A 19,497-nucleotide genomic window follows, 5' to 3' on the forward strand; every position below is an offset into this window, starting at 1 on the left:
ATGAAATTATTAATATTTAGGAATAATAGTATTTCAATGGTAACAAGAACTAACGACAAATTTGTTTCAAGTGTAGCGTTCTGCTAACAAGCTGACACTCACCAGTCTGCCAAGAGGGAGTACGAAACTGAGAGAGGAGAGAGGAAGCAGAGGGTGGGGGCTGTGGACCCCGGGACTCCAGAGCTGAAATCAGATTCATGACGGAGGGGTCAGGACCCGAGGGGCTGGCATGGTGGAGGCTGGCATCAAACAGTCCCGATAGGCCTAGCAACAAACCACAAACCCCACTTAATTCATACAAATTATATCATAGATTATATCATCATATAAACTGTTTAACAAAACTTTTACTTCTATTTTATTGTGCTACTTTTATTTTGGCAAATAACAGTCAGAAACTCTAAGTGGCAATTACTATGTAGATCCCTGCGTTGCAAAATAAAAATGAACACAGGGCACAGAGATTTTACACAGAGAAGCTGACATCCTGCTTTGGCTGTAATTGTGTGGTGCCATGTATTTACATCCTGCATCTCTGCACCATCCAGACAATAATATGATTTTCCTATCTGGACAGACAACAAGTCTCTTTTCTCATTTGGTGAACCATTTTCATCATGTAACACTGTGACTGGCACAGCTGTTTAGAAGATATGTGATAAGTAATCTAAATGGTTGAGAAATTTGCAATTAATCACCCTACCCTTCATTTATATTCCACTGTAACCAACTGCTTGGCACTTGCCGCCACAACACTTCTATGAGCAAAAGCAGGAGGTACGCCTGGAAACACTCTGCACAAGATGTAGCACTGCGCCATGGTTGCACCATTAAAACAGAGCCTTAACTCTCATTGCCTATCAATTTAATAATTACGAGCTTGCATATTGTTTATCAATATTATCATACTGAGAATGATAAAATATGTATTGTTGACTTATAATTGTAATTAAAACTAAGCTGGTTTAAATCCTATCTATCAGATCGATCTCAGTTTGTACATGTTGGCGGTGAGTCCTCAGTGCACACCAAAGTTAGTTCTGCAAGGTTCTGTGCTTGGACCGATTATTTTTACCTTATATATGCTTCCGATAGGCAATATTATTAGGAAACACTCTATAAACTTTCATTGTTATGCAGATGATACCCATTTATATCTATCGATCAAGCCAGATCAAACTAACCAGTTAGCTAAACTTCAGGCATGCCTTAGAGACATAAAGACCTGGATGACCTGCAATTTTCTGATGTTAAACTCAGACAAAACTGAAGTTATTGTATTTGGCCCCAAACACCTCAGAGACACATTATCTAAAGATATACGTAGTTACTCTAGATGGTATTGCCCTGGCCTCCAGCACCACGATAAGGAACCTCAGAGTTATTTTTGATTAAGATTTATCCTTTAACTCACATGAAACAAAGATCAAGGACTGCCTTCTTTCACCTACGCAACATTGCAAAAATCAGGCACACCCTGTCTCAAACTTGTGCATGCATTTGTTACTTCTAGATTGGACTATTGCAATTCCTTATTATCAGGTTGACTGAATAAGTCCCTTAAGATTCTCCAGTTGATCCAAAATGCTGCGGCACGTGTACTGACAAGAACTAGGAAAAGTCATGTCAGAGAAGAGACGTGCCATGTTGGTTGTTGAAAAGCTGACTTTTCAGAATGAAACATGACTGACATGATTCCAATATTAGCTTCTCTGCACTGGCTCCCTGTAAAATCCAGAATAGAATTTAAAATCCTTCTCCTCACCTACAAAGCTCTTAATGGTCTGGCACCATCGTATCTTAAAGATCTCATAATACATAATATTATCCGACTAGAACACTGTGCTCCCAGAATGCAGGGTTACTCGTGGTTCCTAGAGTCTCCAAAAGTAGAATGGGAGCCAGAGCCTTCAGTTATCAAGCTCCTCTCCTGTGGAATCAGATCCCAGTTTGGGTTCGGGGGGCAGATACCATCTCCACATTTAAGAGTAGGCTTAAGACTTTCCTCTGTGATAAAGCTTATAGTTAGGGCTGGCTTGGGTGAGTCCTGAACCATCTCTTAGTTATGCTGCTATAGGCCTAGACTGCTGGGAGACTTCCCATGACGCATCCCTCTTTCCTCTCTCATCCTCTCCATCTGTATGCATTTTTATCCCATTACTGCATGTTACTAACTCGACATCTTCTCTCTCCCATAGTTTTGTGCTTTCTTGTTTTTCTCCTCTCTCCTTCTGTTGATTTCAGCAGGTATTTCTGCCTCCGGAGCTGCAGAGACTGGATCTGTGGTTGTGGGCCACTTGCTGTCCCTGTGTTCCTGCTCGACAACTGCTACTACAGTTGTTGTTATTGGCTCTGTTACTAATACTGTCATTATTATTCCTATAGCTGTCATTCCCATTACTATTATTATTATTATTAATTTATTAATATTACCACACCAATTACATTACTACTATTTAAAAAAATTCTAGGTGGTATTTCTTTGTGCCTCTCTCTCCCCCACCCCCCTGCCCCAAAACCTCTCTCTCTCTCTCTTATAACCTCTCTCTCTCCTCTATCTCTCTGAACCCCCCCCCTCTCTCAAAACCTAACACGGCAGCGGCGGATGGCCGCCTGCCATTGAGTCTGGTTCGGTCCAAGGTTTCTGCCTCTTAAAGGTAGTTTTTTCTTGCCACTGTGGCCAAGTGCTTGCTCATGGTGGGATTTGTTGGGTCTCTGTAAATAATATTATAAAGAGTACGGCCTAGACCTGCTCTATAGGAAAAGTGCAGTGAGATAACTTCTGTTATGAATTGGCGCAATATAAATAAATTGAATTAATGGGAGTGAAAGTTATCAATAAGAAAAGCCATGAGACATATACAAGAATCTCTGCACAATTTGACATATGGTTTGTCTTGGTAGTATAAAAACTGTAAGAGAAGATACAAACCAAATGAGGTAAACTTCATTCTTTGTAATAACTTATCAAATATATTAATACATGAATATATTATTAAAACAACTTAAGTTAAAATTAACAATTTTAGGTAGCTTGTGTACCACTACATATTTTGCTGGTCATTCACATCAGGCCGTAGATTTTCATCTATTTCACACCTACTGAAATATTTTCCCTAGCCAGACACCTCACCTTGGGTAAAAAAAAAACTTTGTGTGACAAGTCCAAGTTTGGCATGCCTCTGCCTCTGAACTGCTGCACTACAGTCTGTTGGAACCTCACACTGTCTAACATGACACTGAGTTGGGCAATTGTTACTCTTTCATAGTTTTTTCCCAGCTTCCATACTTGTTCTGCTTTCAGTTTTGACCAGCCTGGTGTGTTCCTTTACAGGTGCTTACAAAAGCTTATTATTGTGAGCAGAAGGCTCATAGGTGATATCTGCACTCAGTGTCTGCCCTGTATTAAATGTTTTTCAAGCTGTGTTTTCTATGTGACAGTAGTGAGACGTAAAGAGAACCGTGTGAGGAGAATCAGAATTTATTAAAAGTTTAGTAAATGAGTTTCAACCTGCGATCACAGTATCACTGCATGTGTCCTAGAACTGTTATAGTTACATATTGTTGCATCAGTATTAAAATGCTAATAATGTCATATATAGCAATATATCAGTCTTGAATACTTTTATTTTTACTCCTACCGCAAAACCACATTGCTGTACCCAGCATTGGTGATTAAACCTGTGGGCATGTTGGGAACGTAACCCATATATTTTATATGTTCTTCAATAACCATCTGAGTTTTGAGAGATTTTCCCAAAAGCCCCTTCCATTACTGTATCCCCACAGTTTTTGTAGTATATCATAACTGTACTGAAATATATAGGTTCCACAGAATATTAGTATTGTTAACACTATTTTTCCTTTACTTTTCACTTTTGTTTCCCACTACTGTACCCTATAGGCAGTATTTACAATAATACTTAGAGTATAATTTATTTCTCCTTTCCTCTAACATGTACAATTGTTACTCCCTTATTCCGCATAGTCTTGTTTTCTTCCACTGTACCTACATTTATGTACCAGTAGGAACCAGTAAGTATTTTATTAGTACCTGATTCATACAACAAAATTAGACTGCAAATCGCGAGCTGTATTATAAAATGTTACTGAAGTTTCTAGCTGAAAATATATGGAAATAATGACAGTTCCATCCATCCATCCATTATCTATACCTATTTAACCTTTGGAAGGGTTATAGGCGACTGACACTGGTCAAGAAGCAGGGTATACCACAGACAGGTCACCAGTCTACCACAGGGCTGACACTTAGCCAGGCCAGACAGGCAACCATTCACTCTCACCTACAGGTAATCAACAGTCGCCAACAGTGATGTGTGTTGGAAGAGTTCAAAAACAGAAATAGTAAATACAAATCTCACACCTGGACTATGGATAGAAACACATCTGATTTGAATGTAAATATCCTTAAATTATGTCAGCAAATATCACTGTCCAAATACAGACTACACTATACATAGAAAGAAATATAGTATTTCTAGATTTGCATATCTAAAGATATACTATCCAATGAATCCTTACCAAGCGTGCGTCCAGCAGCACCCCAGCCCCCGCCCTGCCTGGAGCTTCCTGGGTGGTGGTTGGTTGTGTATCCCTGGAGGGGGTGAGGGGTGCCATAGGCTTGCCGGTGGAGCAGCTCTGAATCTGGATGGGACGACCTGGAGCTCCCATACACGAGGCTGAGGGACACATGGTTATTAGTTTTGACTTTTATAAAGGCCCTTATTTACAACAACAGTCTGCTGTCTTATACTGGACAGGTCGGACTGTTGGGCCTACAGTTTAGTAGTCCATTTACCTGTTTAGAGCATCCGCAACCCACTTTCACTGTCTATCAAAAATGCAAAATACAAGATTCTTGCCTACATGTGGCATCGTTTCCACTAGCATTTGTAGTATTTGTTCATCCCTTCTGAAAAGCTGAAGCATGTCCATGGGGTTTTCTGTTTCTGTACTCTACTGGCTCGTAAAATTTTCACTTTTGTTGTTACTAATACATCATATGGAATGTAATGTCATATGGAAGTTACTGTAATTACTAGTTGCCAACAACATCAGCATTCAAGTCGTAACTACAATTTTGTGAAAACTAATACGTGCAAAAAAATAATAAAGATGGATGCCTCAAGTCAGCCAAAGTCTAAAAGAAGCCCTTCAGATGTTTTATGATATATAAAAATATTCTGATTTGAATAATAATTTGTTTCTGACATGGTTTTTCCACAAAAAAGTTCAATTTCCTCTGTAAAAATGACATCTATGACTGAAAAACCCAGAATATATGAAAATGTAAATATTTTTCATTTCAGAAGTTTAACTGCTGGACACAGGATGTCTCCTACTTCCCTTTAAAAGCCCATTTTCAGTGTATGTGACCTGGAGGTTTCAAGTTTCCACATCACACTGTGTAAGTTGCATACTGGATCATGATTGCCTCCAAACTAGTTGTGATGCCACAAACTTTGGGGTGTTAAACTGAGATTAGATGAGCACAGAGAAACTTTCCTCCTTAAACACATGGAAGTGAAAACAAACTCTGCACGTACATCATTCTGCACAGTGAAGCTCTAACATCACACTGAAGTATCTATAAGCACAACACATTTTTGACTAGAGGCAGTCTTTAATGGATATGGTGTCATATTATCAATGCACTGTAGTTTTAACCTTCGCATGCCATCATACATGTCGTAAACATGAGAGTGGGCAGACCAACCACTGTTACGACAAGGACATAAGCTCTCACTAGCTTCCCACCCATGAACATTGCCAATTGAACATTGAACAAAAGCCACCCCTGAAGCACCACTACTGAGGATTTAACATGGCTCTCTGTAGTACTGGTAACGTATGCATCCAGTCCCCTTTATCTCACTGTTCCGCTACATCTGTGAGATATGTACATACAGTCTATTTTTGAGTGTGTTGCTTCCACTATATCCCAAGTTTCCTTCAGGATTAATAAAGCATCTATCTATCAATCTATCAGTGATCCCAACACTCTGGCTTTAAAGCTTCTCTAATCCAGAGGTTCCCAACCCAAGGGCGGCGGGCGGGTACCGGGTCAGAGAGTGTAACTGGCAGTATATGTTGTTATGAATGTTCCTAGAAATCTCTACTTATTTTCAGAATCAGAATCAGAAATACTTTATTGATCCCCGAAGGGAAACTCTTTGTTACATGTTATTTTCCATTGTATACCTGTTACGGACAGAACAGACCGGAGACACCGTGAAGAAACTGAGAGATCTTTATTGCAAACAACGGTAATGTGATGATGATAATGCTACCGTCCTTTGGCTGGGAGACGAGGAGCTCTGGGGTGGAGTAGTTACACACTGGAGAGTGGAGACACACGGGACCGGGATCTGGAGCGACACTCACAGGAGACTGGAGATGGTCGGAACCGGGATCGGGGCTCTGGAGTTGAGTAGGCGTGTGGCTGAGACGTAGATGAGTCCGTGGCGTAATGGAGGCAGGAGAAAGAGTTCTGTCCTTCATTCAAACGAGACCAGACACTGACTGTGGTGAGGGGTTGTGATTTATAGGGGAGTGGAGTGAATGATTAGGTGCAGGTGTGTGATAGGTGACAGGTGATGGGAATTAGTACTCGGGTGAGGGAGTGCGGTGTGTGTGTGGTGTAGTGGAGCCTGGCGTGTCTGTGACAATACCACAGAGAGAAATTCATTTAAATATTTGAAGAGTATTTTTTTCAATAAAGTAATTAAAACTGTAAATATGCAGTCATAACACAAAGGGTTTAGTTCGCTGTCATGTCTGTGGCAAGGCAGTTAGTTTCTTTAGGATAATAGCTAGCATGATTAAAAATGAAGAAACGGGCTACACTAAAACGTTTTTTACTGGGGCTGATGAAAAAAGGCCAACTGAAGATGAAGACACTGAAGATGGCAAAAATTTAAAAACAGCCTTAAACAGAAAGTACAGCTACCTAAAATATGGATTTGTCGCTACTGGGGATGCTAATGCTCCAAAGCCCTTGTTTGCAGTATGTGGGGAGATGCTATCAAACGAGTCTATGAAACCGTCAGAGTTACCGTGACAAAACATTCTGCGCTAAAGAACAAGACAGTCAGAGGCAAGTGTTAAAGTCCACAACCTCAGTTAACGTTGCTGCCTTGAAGGCCTCATACCAGGTGGCTAATCGTATTGCCAAGGCAAAGAAGTGTTTTGATATCGGGCAGAAATTGATATTCTTTCATCAGCAAAGGACATATGCCTAGAACTTTTTGGGAAAGCTACAGCTGCTAAAGTTGGGCATGTTGCACTCCCTCATAACACAGTAAAAATGAGAATAGCTGAAATGGCAGACAATGTTAAGGGGCAATTGTTTTTCTTTACAAAGTGTTTTCTCTATATCTATCCATGTGTTATCTGACTAGTTGTGATGGATCCACCTAAGTATGTATTGGAGTTGGTATACCAATTCCAATTGTTTGAAAGAGTCCATGCATCCACATGGCATGCAATTTAAGCGGATGGACGTCCCGTCTTGCTGTGAGTCCGACGTGTCTTGCTGGGAATCACTGTGGCAAACCAACTGACAGTTTAGGAGGAGTATCGTTTCCCACTGAAAGCATGACTTAATTTCCACTGCTGGTCTGACTCCATTGTGTTGTCACAAAAAGATGAAATGTAATTGATCCTTGGTTGTTCTCAATGTTTAGCTTTTCCAGTAATAAAATGTTCTTATTCAGTCACAGCTTCTTTTGGTAAACTGACAGGCGCCTGCGCATTATACATCTACTTATTCCGTATTTTTTCGTATATTTAAAATGAGACAAAAAGGATGTTTTCATTACACAATAATAGAATAAATCAGTCCCTTCAAAATTATATGAATGTGTGTATTTGTGTAGTGCAGTATTTTTTTATTTATGTAGAAAACCGCTGACAAAACTATCACTACATGAAAGAAAAATTGTAGTTATTTGAAATTATAAAACTATGCCAATGTAATACCTTAAAGATTCAGAAATTAGAAATGCTTTATTGATCCCCGAGGGGAAGTCTCTTCATTGGTAGAAGCTCTGTGATATATTTGCCCGCGAGACAGTTAAGTTTAGGACCTCAATTCAAATTCTGCTATCAGGACACAAATAGGTATTGGTTCAGAAATGGGTAGGTTTACAAGTTACAATTTATATTTTTAAGTTTCTTTACTTTTTTTAATTACTTTTATATGACCTCATGGCTCGACCAGCGGAGCGTTTCCATGAAACACTGGCTTGAATAAAAAAAATACTTACTCTGTTTTAGGGAAGAAAAACAAAAGAGAGGGTTGTGAAATGGCTTATGAAGAAAAGGCTCCTGCAAAAGAAAACCAAGTGCAAGTTTCAAGATTAATTTATTTATCATTATACAACACAGGGTTGTACAATGAAATGCAAGCTGTAGTCCCTTATTGCCACACACACACAAAAACCCAGAAAACTATTATTTATGGTGGAGTGCAGACGATGAGGTGGAGTTGAGCAGTCTCACAGCCCGAGGAAAGAAGCTGCTCTGTAGTCTGGTGGTACGACAGCAGATACATGGTCATTTATTTATCATTTCTCAGCAGCCACCGTAGTGCCTGCCTGGTCCGGTTGAGCTGGCTTAAGGTCCACTGCTCTTTAATTCAAACCCCGGTTTCCTTTTCCGATGACAACGATGATGTATTACTGTCATAGACTGTCCTTTAGTATCCTTTCGGCAGTTTTAATCACCGCTGCAAAGCCCTCCGGTCCTGGGCCGTGCACATCCCGTGCCAGTTTGTGATGTTTCCAGTCAGGATGCTTTTTGTTGCTCCTCTGTAAAAGTTAACGAGAACTTGGCACGGGAATGTGACCACTGTGGGGATGAGAGATGACCATATCAGGTTCTCTGTGATGCTGATTCCCAGGAACCTAAAACTGTTCACCTGCTCCACCTCAGCTCCACTGATGTAAACAGGAGTGTGTGTCTTTGCCTCCTTTTTCCTAAAATCAGCGATCAGCTGCTTGGTTTTGCTGACGTTGAGCAGTAGGTTGTTCACTGTGCACCACAATGCAAGACTGTTGATTTCCTCCCGATATGAAGTCTCATCGTTGTTTGAAATCTGGCCGATGATGGTGGTGTCATCCGCAAACTTCACAACAGAGCGGTCTCCATGTCGGGGGCTGCAGTCGTGGGTGTACAGCGTGGACAGGAGGGGGCTGAGCACACAGCCCTGGGTCACACCTTGTGACCGCTAATCCGAACTGTCTGGGTTCTGTTTGTAAGTCCAATATCCAATTACAGTGTGTGGTACTCAAGCCCAGAATGCTGAGTTTTCCAATCAGTTTCTTGGGGGAGATTGTGTTGAATGCTGAGCTGAAATCAACAAACAACATTCTGATGTAGGCGGTGTTGTTCTCAAGGTGTGTGAAGATTGAGTGGAGGGCAGTGGAGATGGCATCCTCTGTGGATCTGTTGGTTCTGAAAGCAAACTGGTGAGGGTCCAGGCTGGCTGGGATGTAAGAGATGTAAATAAGAACTGTATGCTTCTCTGCTTCATGAGAATGTGTTATTGTGCCTAGTTTTTGATTCTGACATGTTTTGATCCTTGTAAATGATCTTTTAACAGTATGGTCGAGGGTGATACGGCAACACATGGAGGAGACCAAATAATAATAATAAGTGTGAACTAAGTCCTGTTGCTCACCATTAACTAATGATCAAGTCATAGTGACTTTTTGACATTTGTTAATTCATGCATGCACATTATCATGAGCCATGCATTAGTTAAGCATTACTTAAGTATATGATTTGTATCCTTATTATAAAGTGTTACTGAAAAGACAACGTAGTGCAAATTGCAGAGGCAAACGCACTCTCAACGTTGTCACGACATTATGTTTACTTGCGTTTCCGTCTGCTCAGACCACCTTGAAAACCATTTCCATGGCTTGTTGGCTGAAGTGCACGCTCAGACCTCTCCAAACTTGCAAAAGAAAAACTTCAATAATCAATATAAATTCTGTCTGTCAACATGATTATTACAGGGAGTTCTCAGTTTACGTTTACTGATTTGAGTAGTTTGAGAAGAGCCATTATTGAGCACTTGTAAATGTACCCTGATATGACTAACTGAATGCAACCTTTACAATCAACTAGGCATTTTCTTGCCTAGCGCACCACCCAGGCTAGAGCCTGCATTGCTGGAGGATAAAGAAGCAAAAAGAACCACATCAAAAGCAAAAACAAGCACAGTCTTCACGGAGCCGGACAACAGTGTCTGAACACTGCTTTTTTCCCCTAATTAGATTCTCTTCCTGTGAATGTGGAAATATGAACTTAATAATTCTTGATTCTGATTTGCTGGCATGTTCCGTTATTTTCTTATAACATATAGTATTAGCAGACACCTCTGACACAGGTGTTTGTTCACCATTCTATACCAACACGCAGCTCAGCACAGCAGTTCACCTCACATCCAAAACGCAGTTATGCAACCAAAACACTTCATACATGTTTTAGCATCACCTCTGACCACATCTGTCTCCCAACATGAATACACTAACACAATGACCTCAATAGTGTAAAACAATATGCTTAGTTTGATTGTTTGTTTTGCATACTGTAAACCGACATTACACAACAAAACAACAAACGCAACCTTACAGTATGTTACAGAAATGTACCAGAATTTTTGAAATATGCTGCATTATTTTTGTGTTTTGTGTATTCCAAAATAAACGATATAAAATTGTTATGTAAATGTTGTATATCCACTGTACAGTACATACATCTATCATATACCTAATCATTTATGAACAAAATAGTGTGCAACATTGCTGCTGGCTGAGGTTGAGGGAGACCACAAATTATGAATTTTGTGAGACGTGGTCATTGAATACACTTTATGTCAAAGCAATTAAAAGTGATCCACAGTTTAGTCCAGACAGACTGCTGCTGTGCTGACCGTGTGAAGAGCTATAAAACGTGATCTCAGAGAAATGCATGCAACCAACTGTAAAAGAAAACTAAGCGGCCTGTTCCCTCCCACACCAGTTAAGGTTTCTTTATCAGAATCAGAAATACATTATTGATCCCAGGGGGGAAACTCTTTGTTACAGCTGCTCGCTGTCACGTCACACAGGAGAAGAAGTACTAATAGAATAGAAATAGACATAATAATAAAGAAGTCTGCAAGCAAATCAAAATATGATACACTATAATACACCTAATCAAAATAAGTACATGTGGGTATGAAGTATAAAGCTAAGTAAGTGTCCAGTACAATGTAATAATATAAGTACTAGTAGTGCAGTCATGTGTGCTGTCAAGTTTAAGATGGTTAAATCTGCTACACTTATTCAGTCAGTCACTAACTCGTTTTGTTGGCTCACGCCTTCCCCGCACATTCTGTTTCCATAGTCAACTATTCTTTTTTTCATTTCCTGCTCTAGGCAATGTATGTCATCTTCTTTACCTTAACTGCTCTATTGTCTTTTCCAGGCTGAGGCAGCAGGAAATTGCTCACACAACAGTCACTGCAATTATCTATTGTATACATGTATATATACATATATAGCTTTAACTTATAGAACTTGCATGTGCATACAACACACATGCCTAACTTCAGATGCACATGAGGGCTGATGAACACATGAACTCCAACTGTAAAAATAAAACATCCCCTAAAGCTTTAAAGGAACCTTAGTGCATGTGTGACCTAAAATAATTAGTACAGATTAGCAGTACAGTTAGTACTAGTACTAACAGTCCAGCAACAGAAAACACCACTGACAATTGTGATAATGGTTTAGTCATACATGCCATGAAAATCCAAAGCACTTGTTAGTTACAAACTCTTTCATCTGGGGATGAGCTTGCTTTTTTCCCTCATTGTTAATTAAATACCTTTGTTTTTTACATTGTTGGTCAGACATAAGCAAATTAGACATGTTATGACGTCAAACTGGCTAATATATGAGGGGAATTTTTAAATGAATCCATAAAGTAGCTCATGAAAACAGTGTTGTGCAGTGGATTCAGCTGGTGACTGGCTCTGAGGCCCCTTTAGCTTACTGCAGCCTGAGCTGGCTGAAACCACCATGTGGCCTGCCGCTGAAAGCAAGAATATGCACATTTGAACTACAGCATCAGATCTCAGCTTCAGCCAGTGACATCTGCTACTGAGCATTCATTCTGTTTGTAGTATAAAGAAAAGAATCATGCGCACAACTCAGTTAGCTCATTTGGAGATACAGTCATCACTTTTTTTTAAAACGTTATATTATTTAACTGTATTCTATGTTATTTTTGCATTTTTGAATAATGCAATAAATAGGCACCCTTCCGATGAGAGAAGTGCTTTGAGGAGCCCGTGGAGTCTGACGGAAGACTGATGTGGTTGTCAAGGCGACCGCTAACGTGAAGCAAAGCTAACAGGAGCTAGCTAACTTTAGCTATGCTCGAGGCCGCACTTCATTCCAACACACAACGCTGAAGTACAGTAAGGAAAGCCCGCTTCATCTGTCATTTCTCAACTTAGACACACCGAGCGAGACGGCCACAATATTTTCGTTTGCTGCCATTTAAGACAGCGTGTCCTGTGGACAATTAGCCTGTTTGCTAACGTTTGTTGTATAGCAACGCAACCTCCCAGCGATGCGAGCTGGATGGGAATACAAGGGAAGTGTGGCGCGCAGATGCATTCACCGTCACATACTGGAAACTGTGCACGGTAACGTGAACGGAGCCCGGCCGGGCTGAAAGCTACCTAACGCTAACAACACAGTAGTGGCTAATGTCAGCGTCACGTTACAAACCTTTGCGTTAATTAGCTGACGTTTAGTTCGGTGACAGGGCACGTTTGTCAGTCACGTGACAGTATTGTAAAGCACTGTTTACTAATAAGGGAGAATGTCACCTTTGATGTTCGAGCCCAACAAGTTCGTCCACAGCTTCCGCCACAGCTCGCGCGGCGCCGTGCAGCGGCTGCCGCCACGGTTAGCTGCGGTAACACTTTAGTTTCAGTTGGACCATCTCTGAATGAAGACTTTTGTATAAAGTTCCTAAATAAAAGAGATGCCTCTGTATGTGGCACATGACTTCCTTCGCCAGGCAGCGGCGGCGGCTCCGTGCGGCGCGGTACCCGTCAGCCCGCCACGGTCCCTGTCATGCGTTAGTTGAGTCAAACGCCAGAACAAAGCTGCAGCGGAGACGACGCGGTGCTGGAAGCATTTTTCTGAAATAACACACTCGGCTTCCAGCAACCCATCCCCCTCCGTTTCTCCCCTCTCCTCCGTCTCCGTATCACTGTTAACCTTCCATCGCATTCCATGCATTTTGGAGACAGCCCCCACACCCCTCCCCTCCCCTCCCCCGAATGACAATAGGGCTGGCTGCAGCCTGGCTCTACCTGAGACCTGGCAGCCCGGCTGAATGCCGCGGCATTGTTAGAGCCGGTGAGGAGCGGGTGGGTGCCCGTGCTGTGCCCACCCAGCTTACCTTGCTTTGGCCGATCTGTCGTAACTCCATCCCGTCCCAGCCCCCAGGTCTCCGAAGCCTGCGGCGGGATAATTCCTCTCCATGAAAGAAAGGGCTGGATGAAGATGGACAGATAGCGAGGGGGAGGGGAGGGAGGAATGTCTTCTCTTCTCTTCTCTTCTCTTCTCTGCGCTCGCTTCTGTTTATTTCTCCGCTTGGCGAGCCTGTAGACTGGGAGGAATGGAGGGAGGCGAAGGAGCGAGAGGAGGGGAGGGGAGGGGGTCGCAGCAGCCAGGAGCACCTCCTCCCTCCTCTCCGCTCCCCATATATTTCACTGTCTATTGTCTCCTGTGCTGAGCCGAGGCCCGGAGCAGCGCTGCTGTACGCGGCGCCGCTGCGTCCGCATGGATCCAGCTCCCTCACAGCGCAGTCCAGCTACTTTCGCTCATTTTGTTCACGAGACGCCATTTTTAAGAGGAATGACTGGGCTGGCGTTCATCCTCTCCCTCCCTCGCTCCCTCCCTCTCTCTCTCTCGCTCTCTCTCTCTCTCTCTCTCACACACACACACACACACACATTTTGTCATGCACAGCAGCGCAGCGGTGTAGCTCCTGTAGGCAGCTGTATGTCTGGAAGAAACTGTTGCAACATGTAAAGAATGAGGCTGACATCCTCCAAGTGTGGACACATGTACTTGACAAGTTCCAGTAGATGAATAAGATGGCTGGAGGCATGTGTAATTCTTATGGCATTTATTATATAAACATGTCTGAACCAATATGAATTGATTGTCTTCTGTTGCACTGCTCAGAAGTACCTTACAAACACAACACAGGGTACAGTGCAACCACAAAAATACTCCCCACCCTCCGCTGCCCCCCCCCCCCTAAAGCATCACATCTGTAGTGGACGGACTACTGGCCAGCCAACACGCAGATCATACTGTCAGCAGTGTCCTAACTTCACTCATAAATACAGGATATCAAACAAGATGCAATATTTAAAAGTTCACCCAAACCACCAGTGCCCATCCAGAAGAGGCTCTGCCAGCCCCCTCATTCGTCGTCTCCTGGATCAGCGGGCTCTGATGGCGCACCCCTGTGGTCAAAGAGAGGAAAAATCTTTGTGAGCGTCTTTGCACAGCAGCAGGGTCCACGAAGGCCCCCCGGCCTGTGTGTTCACTCCCGGAGAAGGGGGCCGCATCCCGGGGGTCAGCTGCTGCCGTGTTCGGCTGGAGTGCAAAGGAAGGCGGTGAACTCTAATCAGTTACACCTTGAGAAATGAAACAGGCAATGCGTCTCAAGATCCACACAATACAACAGACACCTGCAAATAGACAACACTGGATAGGCAACGCAAAACAAGTCCAATTTATCCACGCGAGAAGTTTTTCTCTTCCCATTCTCGTTATGTTTTGGTCTCCCGAAGGACCCGACAGACGGTTTAATGGCTTCGCCCTTCAGAAGTTCAGAAAGAGCCGACCTACGCGCCATTCCGGGCCGTTCTGCCGCTTCCATAACATCTTGTTCAGCTAAGTGACAAAAGCCGTGGCTGCATCCCGATCCAGGTGTATTCAAATCCAAAAGAAAGCCAAATAAAATGACTGATGATTTTCATCTAATATGTTCTTGTGTAAGATGATACATTTTGTAAGGAAAAGGGTTGGCATCAATCAATGAAATGTTTTTGTAAATTCTGATATATTATATTGTGTCTCTCTTTGAAAGACAAGGAAAGTGTTGGTGAGCTGTGGTTTAGTTATTTCTTGTTTTCCTTACAGTTATGATGTGTCACTTTTCCACATCGTGACGTGAATCAGTCTTACTCTGTGCTGCCATTCGTCCTGATACTCCGTGGTGTGTGTTTATGCAGATATATCAGTTGCACAGGTTGTGTGTCTGTTTTTTTCATGCTCATTTTTCTGTTGGATGATGTAACATGGTGTATAGATGATGGTGGCTGAATGGAGTTGAATATCCACGTGCTTCTTTTTAATTGAAATCAAGTTTGTTGCATTTCGGACTTGGGAAAACCAAGGTGCCACGAAAGGTGTTTCTTTGTTAGAAATGGGTTATAAAATGTAGATTTTAACATACAGTACTTTTTTGTAAATAACTCGTCTTTTTTTCTGGCCCACGCCTGTATCCGTCTTTTTGTAGGTGTTTGGCTGGATCTTGGACCACTATGGACACTGGCCTGGATCCATGTAAGGAGCATGTGCACACCGGAACATCCACTTACCCTGAGTAAGGTGGTGGTGGGGCATCGTGCTGCCCACTGCTGTTGAGAGCCTCATTGTAGCTGGGTAGAGCTGGGACGATGATCCCAGCCAGGGGCACCGTCTCTGGGGCTGGACCTCCATCTGCTGCCATCCTCACCGGAGCTCTGAACCAGCACACAGCACGACACACAGAAAGTGAACTCAGAAGAAATCAGCAAGCCAGTTAAGTTACTGTAAAGCTAATCAAGTCGAAAGCAAACACGAATGGGCTCAGTACATTTGATGGCAAATATGTTTGATTTCCTGTTTTTCTACGTTGTGTTGTGTACAAGTGGACATTTTCAGACAGGGGGGTCACGTGACCTGTAGCCTTCACTGACCGCACCAGCCACTGCTGTGCGAGCTAGCGTAACACTGCTAGCCTGCAGATCACTGTTGGCAGTGGGTTTGACTCAGTGTTACTGTCTGATCGCTGACTGCTGTCTTTGCACTGCAGCCAGGTGTTCCGTACAGAGTTACAGGATTTGTTTGCCAGGCACATTAAAGAAATTGAATACTGAATGAATTCATCAATGAATGAATACAAAATCTTGACAAGGTTGCATAGACGATCACATGAGAACCACATCAGAGTGAACTTACTGGGCTGACCTCCGTCCAGCCTTGTTCTTGGCTTTGTAGCAGTAGATTCCCAGCACAGTGGCAATAACAGCAGACACTAGGACGGCCAGGATCCCTGCCACCAGCCCCGACACATCCACTCTGGGTGCATGCTCTTCAAAGACAAACATCATTAACATCAAACCTTCGTTTCTAAAACAGTTCTCAGACCAGTCAGTCACTAATCACTGCGGCTGAATATCAGCGCTGAGCATGACACCTGCTGCAGTTCTGAACTGTTGTCTGTCCAGTTCGACACTGAAGTTTGCAGCATAAGTAAGCACGCACACATTAAGGGCCTTTCTGTAGTAAGGAATGTATTGGGACTTCACTGTCGCAGATCTTTGATTATGAAGGACAGCCTACTGAGATATTCTAAATGATGTAGCATTCAATAGCATCCCCAAACTGAACATCACAGAATGTCCTCTGTTGACAGCCATCACATTCAGGAGGACATTTAGGGACTTGGAGCTGTAGGCACTATGACAAAATCAGGGAGTGTACCTTTAACCACGCATATATATAATAAATTAGATATTAGCAATACAGAAATAATAATAATTATGATGTTAATTCTAATAATTATGAATGTATTGTTATGCATGTATTTTCAATGTGAAACACTACATTCTGCCCATAGACTACAATAATGGTTAATATTCATCTTTTAAAGCATTACCTTGACTGTTGACATATTTGGTCCAAAATAATTCCTAAAAATGGAAGCAAAAGAAGATTTAATGAAGAAGCTTCATTAAAATAGAAGAAAAGAAACATCAAGTGGCGTGTCTTTTCTCAAATGCAAAACAAAAATGTTTTCTAAAGTATGTTTCGGTACAAATTCTGGGAGTTATTGTTCAATTAAATGGATACTGCAGTTTTTCTTCACTTAGAATGCAAATTCAGTCAAAATGTAACAGAAATGTTCAGGTGATGTCAGCCTGACTGTTCTCCCCCTCTGTTTAGGTCAGCTGAAAGGAGCTGCAGGATTCTCCATCCAAACCAGTGTACAGTAGAGAGACACCGGCTACAGCAGCATTACCGTCTGAGTGTCGTCCTCGAACACCTCCCTGGCCTCCTCGTAGCTGCACTTCTCTTCCACGCACTCCCTCTCCAGATTGTCAGCCACCACCAGCTCAAAGTCCCAGCTGTTGTAGAGCAGCGAGCGGGACAGGAAGGAGGTCGCTGACTGCGCGTCCACCAACACTGGATCTCCTGCAGGACACAGGCCATACAACTCACAGAGTTCACACTGAGTGACAGAAGTGCTATTCTTTGTGAAAAATGAGTTTTCACTGTGTATCATTGCTCTGTACTCCAGCTCATAGGATTTCAAATGAAACAATGACTGAGGTCAAAGTTCTTCTAGCATTAAAGGATAAAGCCTGTAATGTTCTTATCCCATGTGCAGAGTCAAACAGCCTGATGGACCTTCCTCCTCTGAGCCGCAGAGCTCCACTGTTGTCCACAAACTGTTAAAACCCATCAGTGAGCCGCACACACTGGAGTTTATTCTGCCTCAGCCCCACACACACCGTCCTGCTGCCCCAAACACTCACTACAGCACCACATGTGGATTCATCCGCCGCTGGAAATAGTCCCCAACAGATGCTCTGTTTCCTGCTGTTGGTCTGATAAAAACCACAGCGAGCAGCTGTTTGAGGAAAGGACTGAGGCTTTTTAAACAGGAAACGATATATCTGTGTTTTAAAGATTTCCGTCTTCTGCAGGAACCAATGGGCTCGCAGCGGAGAGCCGCAGACAGAGTAGCGGAGTCACACAGTATTGGGAGGTGAACTAGCTCGTTGTTGGTTTGGGTCTTTGTTGCATTCCATATTATATCACCCAGAAGGTGAAAGTTTGTGGGACTAGTAAGGTTGCAGAGTTGTTTCCAGAAGAAGTGAAATAAAGACGCTGTTCTTTGTTGAAACGAGCACACTGCTTAAATTAGACAGAGAGAAACTACAAAAGAAATGGTCAGTGGCTTAGAGGACCAAAATGAAAATAAAATGAAATGCTAAAATAGTTTCATAGTTAAAACAAATGTGTGAAAGGTGAACTAAACTAAGCTATGAGCTTAATTAAAAGTGAGGAAGTATTAAGATACATGTATTTTATAAAAATGAACCATAAATGAAATTCTAATAAAAAAGGTTTGAAATGTTCAGAAAGTTGTTTGGGTATAAACTGACCGACTCTGTGAGAAGAGGTGTGGTTTACCTGCAGTGTGTCTGGAGGTGACGGAGCAGTGGGCCAGCTGCAGCAGGGCCGGCACCAGCAGGGCCAGGGCCGGCACTAGAGTCCACACCGCTGCCATTGAAGCCAAAGAGTCGACAAGGAAGAGAACTGATCCCAGCGCGCCTGGCCTGAGGCTGAGGGTGGACAGGACGAGCCTCCTGTCTCGGCACTGAGCCTCCTTCCTTGGTCTGTCACAGCTTTGAAGAGGAAAACGCCACTTCTTCTTCTAGGTTTTCAGAAACATGGAGAACGTGCTCTATGCTGAGTTAGTTTTGGGTTGAAACCGTCAGGCCACAAAGAGAGAGACGTCACATCCCAAACCTGTTGGACAGCATACCAGCTGGAGGGAGGAACCTCCACCTCCCTGCCTGCCCGTCCACTCTACACACTTCCTTGTTTTGTCACTGCTAAAACTAAAGCAGTGGAATGAAACACACACCTTTTGGAGGCACAGAATTCTGCGAACATTGACTGTACAGCTGAGCGGATAGAATGAAAGCTGATATGTTGAATAGACGAACAGCACGTCAGTAAAGTAGCCTTTACTCGACTCGACATTAAATGATGACATCAAATAAGAACATCACCATCCGGCTTGAAAAGAAAACCAAAGCTGACCAGGCAAACTCAGCTAAGGCATTATTACCTAATCTTGTCTAGTTTCTGATTCTTTTGGTTGCTATTGTGCTCATATGGTGCATTTTTCTAAATGAGGGAGGGTTTCAGTAAATTCTCTTCTCACTCTTTGATGTCCTGCTTTGGGCCTACCTGCACTGGCCAAAGCAGGAATTATTTTGTCATTAGGTTTCTGATTTCTCATTACTTCACTTAGCTGTGACCTGTGTGTGACAATACAAACAGTTCATTTAGAAATCGTCTGTGAATGAGATCCTGGTGA

The 19,497-nt window shown here is 42.6% G+C and overlaps 2 protein-coding genes across 5 annotated transcripts in view; both read right to left on the reverse strand.

The window, feature by feature from the left end:
- Positions 1-14,060, reverse strand: part of prr12b (proline rich 12b) — a 46,263-nt gene extending 32,203 nt beyond the window's left edge. The window contains exons 1-3 of one of the 2 annotated variants that reach the window (XM_044182766.1): positions 13,498-14,060; positions 4,543-4,700; positions 103-264 (exon numbers count right to left, since the gene is read on the reverse strand). In XM_044182766.1, the coding sequence (XP_044038701.1) occupies positions 103-264; positions 4,543-4,700; positions 13,498-13,580 (403 nt within the window). In that variant the 5' untranslated portion in view covers positions 13,581-14,060. Of the gene's footprint in view, positions 1-102; positions 265-4,542; positions 4,701-12,916; positions 13,299-13,497 lie in introns of those variants that run through there. The other variant, XM_044182767.1, reaches the window with a different exon arrangement.
- Positions 14,061-14,214: 154 nt separating this feature from the next.
- prrg2 (proline rich Gla (G-carboxyglutamic acid) 2) lies at positions 14,215-18,915 on the reverse strand. Of its 3 annotated transcripts, none has more exons than XM_044182781.1 (6): positions 18,582-18,911; positions 17,404-17,576; positions 17,041-17,074; positions 16,350-16,473; positions 15,719-15,862; positions 14,215-14,575 (listed from the first exon to the last, which is right to left on the reverse strand). In XM_044182781.1, exons 1-6 carry the CDS (start codon positions 18,676-18,678, stop codon positions 14,533-14,535), a joined length of 615 nt encoding a protein of 204 aa, XP_044038716.1. In that variant the 5' UTR covers positions 18,679-18,911; the 3' UTR covers positions 14,215-14,532. The 3 variants fall into 3 exon arrangements, with proteins under 3 accessions (XP_044038716.1, XP_044038714.1, XP_044038717.1); XM_044182779.1 differs by having other exon boundaries at positions 16,341-16,473; positions 18,582-18,905; XM_044182782.1 differs by lacking the exon at positions 14,215-14,575 and having other exon boundaries at positions 15,715-15,862; positions 18,582-18,915.
- Between the last annotated feature and the right edge of the window lie 582 nt (positions 18,916-19,497).

The sequence above is a fragment of the Siniperca chuatsi genome, linkage group LG21, assembly GCF_020085105.1.
Source record: "Siniperca chuatsi isolate FFG_IHB_CAS linkage group LG21, ASM2008510v1, whole genome shotgun sequence".
Taxonomy (NCBI): domain Eukaryota; kingdom Metazoa; phylum Chordata; class Actinopteri; order Centrarchiformes; family Sinipercidae; genus Siniperca; species Siniperca chuatsi.